Genomic DNA, 8,121 nt, shown 5'->3' with positions numbered 1-8,121 from the left:
GGAGGGGGCCAGCAGTGGGGGGGGAGGGAAGGTGCTTCCTGCATGCACCACCTCCTAGACCAGGACCTACCTTTCCTGAGCCTCAGCTTTGTCATATGTGAAAGGAAAGATAATATGAGCCTCACATCCCCTCTGATATGAAATGAGATCAGGAGCGCAAAGTATTATAAACAACACTCTGCATCGCAGTTAACAGCAGTAACGCTATTTGGGAGCTAAAGTTATGCCAGGAGCCGCCCTTAGCACTCCGGTCCTTTCCATCTGGACCACACGAGAACCTAATGAGGATTACTTTACAGATAAGGAAATCGAATCTCAGACAGATAGAGTGGCTGAATGCCGTTTGAGCCCGAGGGTGTCTGACCTCAGGGCGCACGCGCACAGCCACCAAGCAGGCCAAGGGTGCTGTTTGCTGCTGGTCGCAGAGCGTAACTGTTATAAAGGTCGAGTCGTCTCTGCCCTCCGAGGCTAGAAGCACTGGAACGGGGTCAGCCTTGTTTTTACGGAGGGTATGTCCACCATCTCTCTCCCCTAAACACTGTAGTTCTGAAATGTCTTGAAACTTGAGATTTTTTTTTCTTTCATGCAAATATAGCTAAAATGCAAGAACTTGAGACTAAATGGGGGCAACTCTGAAATGCCGACAGTGGCAGAGTCTTTTCCTTAGCCGTAAAATGACAACCCAAGTCAGGCCCTTGCATGTAGGAGGTGATGAATAAACACGTTGAAGAATGAAGAGATGAGAGGCGGTTCTGTCCAGAACTCGGGCAGTGTGGTGCCGTGGGATAGTTAGTGGGAACCAGTGGCCCTTTGGTGCTCCCCTCCCCCCATAGAGGGGCTGCCGAGAGGAGGGCAGAGTCAACTGGTGTTTTCTGGGGTTGTCCACGCTCCCGCTGGAAGGATGTGCAAGGAGGTCCCCGCCTTAGACGGAACGGCAGCACTGAGAAGTGTGGCCAGGGGTACTTGGGTCGGGGGCAGGGCAAGAGAAGAGGTCAGGACTGTTCAGTGTCAGGAAGAGCCTCTCCTTGGCCTGGCTCTGCTGCCCTCCCCTCTGCCCAGCCCCTGGCTGCTGCCGGCTCTGCCATCCACCCCCCTCCCCACCGTGGGGGGCTCCTTTTAGGGCCCTTGCTTTCCTCAGCTCCTCATAAGCCTCTCTACCTCGGGGGGTCAGGAGAAGGCGTGGGGCCATACGCAGGGGTGAGCCCAAGACCACTGTCAACACAGCAATCATGATGGGGGAGGTCTCAGGGAGGGGGCTAGGGAAGGCCAAGTTTGGGGTGCCAAGGACTACAAGGGGCTGCAGTAGCAAGCAGTACTCACTTCCCATCCCCGTGTCTTGCAGAAGTGGCCCATGCGATCTCGTCTCTATGCTGGAGGCCTGGGGAGCTCTGGCCTCGACTCAACCACAGCCACCACCTCAAGCCAAAGAACAAAGGAGGCAGAGGCCGGACCCCAAGTCTCTGAAGAGGCAAACGCTCGCTCTCCCACGAGGCCACGCTCACCAGCTCTCAGTGCCAAATGAGCATCACACTTGCCTTTTTCTCCTAGACTACGGCTCGAGCTTAGGGACCTGGGTTCTCTCCCGGCCCGGCCTGTCTTCCCTCTGATTCTCAGTCCTCGCATCTGACCGACTCGGGTTCGGCTCCCAGGTTCCAGCACACAGACCAGCAAAGCAGTGGGCCCTTCAGCAACGGGAGGGTACTCAGGAGGCCCGGGGGAGGCGGGTGCTGTGGCAGCTACAAGGGAGGTGGGAGAGGAAGGGGTGTGGCTGGGTTGGACGTTGAGTTAGGGCGCCGCCCCCCTGCTTTCTCCCCTAAGCTTCTCACAAACCCTGTGGACGAGCAGGTGCAGAGGTAGCCTAGGACGACAGCAGTCGCGGGTGCCAATGGGAAAGCCAAGGGCTGGGCAGGCTCTGGGCGGCTGTGAGTGTGAACAGAAATGGGCCAGGGTCACGTAGCCAGACGGACACTGAAGGGAGCCTGTTTGTTATTGTTCTACAAGACCTGCCTGTAGTCCAAGGGGCAGGGGAGAATTTAGGAATCTCGTCTGCACTGTGGTCTCTCCGGCTGCCCGACATCCCTACATTTCCTCCCTCTCTGGGCCCTGTGCCCTTCCACTCTTCTCTTGATATGACTTATATTTACAGGTTAAGCCAGAAAGCTCACATTGCTTGCATTCCAGTTTCCAGAGAAGCTTCCCAATGGTCCCAGCTGCCTGCTTTGACATGATCTTATGCCAGAGGCAGGCCTACCAGAACCGAGACAGACAGCACCTGAAGGCCTTGCATCTGAAGGCTATTGATGGGCCTGATTACGCCCTTGAAGGACCTTAGAAGGAGAACACTTATCTTTTCCAGGGATGATAATTAGTCTTCTCTCTCCGTTATGTTAGAAACCTAACCTCCACGAAAAACAAGACAGGCCTGGGTTCAGTGGGTTCTTTGTATGATTTTGGCCTCAGGCCTCACTGGGTGTGGGGTTCTTTCTACAATCTGTCTACAGATAAGCTCCCCAGAGGAAGCTCCTCCCCACGGGCTCTGTCTTCCCAAGCGCTCCTTAAGTCTCTCAATGGGGTGCTGGAGATCTCTGAGAGCTTTAGTGGAATTTCTCTCTGGCTCTGAAGAAATAATTTGAGGACTAATCTTAGAGTCTACACACACTAAAAGTAACTTTCCAGATGAGGTTCCGGTTCAAACCCAAAGGCCCCTGAAGTCCAGACAGAGCAGGAACCAGCTTTCTGTTCAAACTTCGGTGCCTCAGAGCAGGAGGGGATGGGCCAGGCTGACTCGAGTCCCAACACAGGCTGCCCTAGAGCCACCACTGTCACTGTGAGACTAAACGAGGCTCTGGCATGACGAGTCACTGATCCTCCTCCGGGCTGGACAGGGCAGCAGGGGAAAGGGGCTGAGGGGTGACTCAGCAAGTTGGGGTGGAGGCAGACAAAGACACAGAACGTCCCAGCCGCGGGCTGCATGGGACATGGGAGCGCAGCTGAACAGTGGCTGGGAGCCATGGGGAGAAGGTCTCGGCCAAGGCTGAACTCGTAAATCTACCAAGTCCCCGCGGAGGGCCCCCTGAGGACGGCTCCTGAGCAGCTGGACAAGGCCAGGCAGAGGCAGAGACCAGGTGCGGGTGGGCACGAGCGCACTGTGCTTCACAAGACCATAAAAGTCCAGCTCGAATGTTCTGTTTTTAAAGCCAAAGAGCAGTAGCTTCCTGGTTGAGTCTGTAAGTGGTAGGCAGACGAACAGGAGTCTCTTCCCAAGCTGGTGGCCCACGATCTTCTTCTGGGGAATGAAACTGGGCAAGCTGGTTTGGGGCATGCATGGGGGGTCCCCTTCGGATAGCCAAGGAGACTAGTCTGGAGCCTGCCCCACCCTACGCTTCTCAGACTCCAGCCTTTGCCCAGTAGTATCAGACCCCCTGGTGGTGACCTCATTACCCTGGTAGAGAAGACAAGGACAGCAAAGGAAGAGGAAGCTGGTGGAGGGCTGAGGAAGGGCAGGTGCGTCCCATACCAGTTGCTCAGGCTGCCCCAGGCTCTGTCCAGGCAAAGCTGTTTCCCTTTGTGCCCAGGCCAGTCTGGGGTCCGGAGGCGGCTCTCCCAGCCAGAGAGCACCCGGCGCAGGCCAGGTTGCCAAGGGCTGCGAGGAGGGAGACGGAGTCAGAGGAAGGACCAAGGGACCAATGGGAATAAGCAGAGGAAATGTCAGGTCAGACACTTGGATCCACAGAGGAACCGGAACCAGGAGTTCTTCGCCTTTGCAGCAGAGGGAGAAAAACACCTGCTCACTGGGAGCCTTTTTATTCGCAGCAGGTCTAGGGGCACGGGGTGGGCAAGAGTGGTAAGAGGCATGTTAAGACTCGGGTCGGAAGACAGCTTTGGTCCCCCTGGGAACAGGGGTGTGTGGGCAAGAGGCTCCCAAAGGAAAGAGAAGCACAGATGACAACGTGTCACTAAGGTGGCCTGGCTCAGGAGTCGGGGGGTGGCTGGCCCACTTGGCTAGCTTGCACTGCCTGCCCAGGTGCCCATGACCCGAGGGGGCGGGCGAGGCGGTGACGGCCAGGACAGCTTCTCCAGAGGTGGTTGGGCATCTGCTTCCCAGTGAGCAGCAGAACTGCAGGGCAGAGGCTCGGGCCATGGGAGAAGCAGAGCGGGCCGAGGGATGTCTGAGTAGAAGGTGGAGACTATGGATCTTACCAATTGGGAACTAGGGTCATTAAAACACAAGATCCCATCTTCTCTGAGAAATTCCTTTTCTCTTTCTCTGGAAGGGGCCTGGCTAGGATGAATCAGAGGGCACTGTCCTCTCCCTTTTGTGGCACAAGCCCTAAGCCCAGGACCCCTGCAAGCTCGGGGCTGTAAACCAGGAGTTGGCTTATTGTACCAAATCCAGCCCACCTCTTTCCACCCCCTGCAGGTTTTTGTAAATAAGTTTTTGTGGCAACATGGTCACGCCCATTTGTTTACATGTTACCTAGAGCGGCTTTCCTGATACCACATCAGAGTTCAATAGCTGTGACAGGTTAAGCCTAAAGTATTTACAATATGGCCCTTTAAGGAAAAGCACACTAACTCCCACTCTAGATCACAGGTATTCAGTGTGGTCTGGGAACTCCTGGGGGGGGTCCCCTGAGGCCTTTTCTAAGTGGCCCAACCCATTTTCATAATATAAGATGCTCTTTGCCTTTTCTTACACTTCTCTCATGCATCATGGAATTTTCCAGAAGCCATACAACATGTGATATCGCAACAGATGGGGTGTAGAAACAGACAGGAGAATCTAGCTGTCTGTTGCAACAGACATTAAAGATATTTGCAAAAATGTAAAAGAATGCCACTCTTCTCACTACATATTTTCCAATATGGAAAATAATTATTTTTCAAAAATGTTATCTATATTCACATATAGTGGGCTAATTAATGTCATTTTTTAAAGATTTTTTTCTTTATTTACTTTAGAGAGAGAGAGAGAGAGCATGAATACACATGGGGGGGCAGAGGGGGAGGGAGAAGGACAGCAGACTCCCCAATGAGCGCAGATCCCCACAACCCTGAGATCACGACCTGAGCTTCAACCAAGAGTCAGACACAACTGACTGAGCCACCCAGGTGCCCCTAATTAATGTAATTTTTAAATAACAGCCAGATGTCAGCTGTTGAGGAGCAAAACAAAGGACAAGGGACCACCTCAGCTGCCCAGGGCCGGAGCGGCGGCATTATGTGTGACCTACAGAAGATAGCTGAAGAAGCTGATGGTACACTGAATACACCGAGAGGTAATGAAGGGGCAAAGACGACGGAGGCTTTTTTTAATCTGAAAAAACTTACGAAAAAATGTGATCCAGAAATCANTAATCTGAAAAAACTTACAAAAAAATGTGACCCAGAAATCAGAATGAACACAGTGCTCCACGGTAAGGATGCTGGAAGGAGAAACACAAGCTCCGTCCATCAGGCCAAAATCCCATCAGTTACCTCCGGCTTCAGCGGCCTGGAACCTCTCGTCTGGGGCCAAGTTGAATGAAAATAGATTCCATGTCCCACACCCAAGAAACCACAGCTAACGGCACGCCGGGGGGCCAAGCCCCTGGNAATCTGAAAAAACTTACGAAAAAATGTGATCCAGAAATCAGAATGAACACAGTGCTCCATGGTAAGGATGCTGGAAGGAGAAACACAAGCTCCGTCCATCAGGCCGAAATCCCATCAGTTACCTCCGGCTTCAGCGGCCTGGAACCTCTCGTCTGGGGCCAAGTTGAATGAAAATAGATTCCATGTCCCACACCCAAGAAACCACAGCTAACGGCACGCCGGGGGGCCAAGCCCCTGGAGCTCCTGGTGCAGATACGGGTACACTCTGCAAAGGTGCAAATTTTAAATAGGGCTTGGGGGAGGGAGCCAGCCATCATCCACGCACCCATATCCGGTGAACAGAAAACTTTCAAGGTCTGATATGCTCTGAGACGTGTAGTGACATAAACCAGGAGTGGAAGCAAAGCTCGGCTGTAACCGCGGAAGTGTGGGCATGTGCCAAGCCTGCTGGGGAGGGCTACATCTCCCTGCCTGGTGCTGGGAGGGTTGCCAGACGTGGGATGTGCCCATCAGCGAAACCCCTCCTTACACGCCCGGCGGGTTGAAGGCGCCTCGATAATGCAGTCAGACGACTCCACCAACTGGCCAAGGAAGTGAGACTCCCTTTAGACCCGTCTCATCGGTCTTGTCAACAACGCACAACCACCATTATTTCCACGGACAGAAAGGCAGACCGGGACAGACCTTTGTTTTGCTTTTGGAAGCTTTGTCATAAAAATATGCCATTGGGGGAGACTGGGTGGCTCAGTTGGTTAAGCATCTGCCTTCCGCTGGGGTCATGGTCCTGGAGTCCCGGGGTTAAAGCCCCGGGATCGAGCCCTCATCGNTCCTAAATCAATCTTTACATATCCATCCTCCTAAAGCCCTTTTAAGAAGTGTTCTTTCCAGGGGCGCCTGGGTGGCACAGCGGTTGGGCGTCTGCCTTCGGCTCAGGGCGTGATCCCAGCGTTGTGGGANAGGATCGAGCCCTCATCGGGCTCCCTGCCCAGTGGGGAGTCTCTGCCCCTCACCCCTGTGCACACTTGTGCTTTCTTCTCTCTCTCTCTCTCTGAAATAAATAAATAAAATAAATAAATCTTAAAAAAAAAAGTGTAACTCAAGGGGAGCCTGGGGGGTTCAGTCTCATAAGCCACAGACTCTTGGTTTCAGAACAGGTCAGGATCTCAGGATCATGTGATCAAGTCCCACCTCAAGCCCCTTAGGCTCTGCGTTCAGCTTGGAGTCAGCTCTTTCTCCCTCCTTCTGCCCCTCCCCTCGGGAGTGCTGGCGCCGCCCTCGTGCTCTAAATAACTAACTAAATAACTTAATTAATTAATTAATTAAATCTTTAAAAAAAAAAAGAAAGAAGGAAAGAAAGGTGGGACTCTATATGGGGGGGAAAATGGTGTTACTAAAAAATTATGAAATCCTAGGCTGTATTTGAAATCCCAAGCCGAGTACAGGACGCAGGGTTAATAGATTTTCATGGGGCTCTTGTTCTGTGCGAGCTCCGGGTGCAGGGGAGGAAGAACTGGAGAGCCCTTTCTGAAAGGTGGTGTCACTTTGTAGAAGAGATCTTGATATGGCAAATCGCTCCAAGAAACCAGCTGTTAGAAACACTGCCCGTGAAGTGGTGGGTGTGTTATTAATGCCGGGCTTATTTAAGACCTAAAACGGAAAGGGGCTGGCCTCATGCATATTAAAAGAAACTAGAGCCTTCAGTAGCCTCCCCGAAACTGTACTAACCCTAAGTCAATCTTTACATATCCGTCCTCCTAAAGCCCTTTTAAGAAGTGTTCTTTCCCACCCAAGATGACACAGAGATTGGTGGGGCTTTCTGCCCCACTTCCTTTGCTGGAGGATTTTTTTTTCACTACCGTATTACAAGGATGACTTTGTACAGGTCAGAAGTAGGACTGTCAAGAAGCCTCCCGCAAAGCCCTAAATTGACAAAGCACCTATGATGAAATATCTCTTCTGGCTTTACCAGAATCTTCTGTTAAATTTACATCCCAAGCCAGGGAAATCACTTATTTTGAAATAACTCCTACCTCCTCCCAAATTGCAAAATGGTGGAGGAAAGTGACTCTGATCTTGCCAGAAGGGTTTCTAAGGGAATTGATCAGTTCTCCCATAGTCTTTATTTTATCCCAACTTGATGTGGTCCTGAATGATCATCTCATTATCTAGTACAATAATTGCTATTCTCACAAGGCTTTCATTCAATTTGTGCTCAGTTACGGCAACTATGCCACTCTGTTTCTCCAGAGACACTCTAAACATACACGAAGAAACAGAGCAGGAAAAGGAAATCTTGGGTTTGTAAAACATACTGGGCTCCGAAGTAGAACTTACCTGCCTTGTAGTATTCCCGCTTGAGTGACATGTTTTCTAAGAAAAATCGTTGGATTTCCATTTCTGACAATATGGTGGACTAGATACGCAGGGAAATCCTCTTGGTACAGAACACTCAAAATGATGGATAAAATATTAAAAACATATTTTTAGGGGCGCCTGGGCGGCTCAGTCGGTTAACCATCTGACTCT

The 8,121-nt window shown here is 51.8% G+C and overlaps 1 protein-coding gene across 1 annotated transcript in view; it reads left to right on the top strand.

Annotated features, from left to right (window-relative positions):
- The window catches only part of TCF23 (transcription factor 23), a 7,140-nt gene extending 2,116 nt beyond the window's left edge, over positions 1–5,024 (top strand). The window contains exon 3 of the mRNA XM_002913815.4: positions 1,343–5,024. Within this exon, the coding sequence (XP_002913861.4) occupies positions 1,343–1,522 (180 nt within the window). The 3' untranslated portion in view covers positions 1,523–5,024. The remainder of the gene's footprint in view (positions 1–1,342) is intronic.
- The last annotated feature ends 3,097 nt before the right edge of the window (positions 5,025–8,121 follow it).

This window comes from Ailuropoda melanoleuca, chromosome 4 (genome assembly GCF_002007445.2).
Source record: "Ailuropoda melanoleuca isolate Jingjing chromosome 4, ASM200744v2, whole genome shotgun sequence".
Classification (NCBI taxonomy): domain Eukaryota; kingdom Metazoa; phylum Chordata; class Mammalia; order Carnivora; family Ursidae; genus Ailuropoda; species Ailuropoda melanoleuca.
This window is presented reverse-complemented; position numbering and strand designations above follow the sequence as displayed.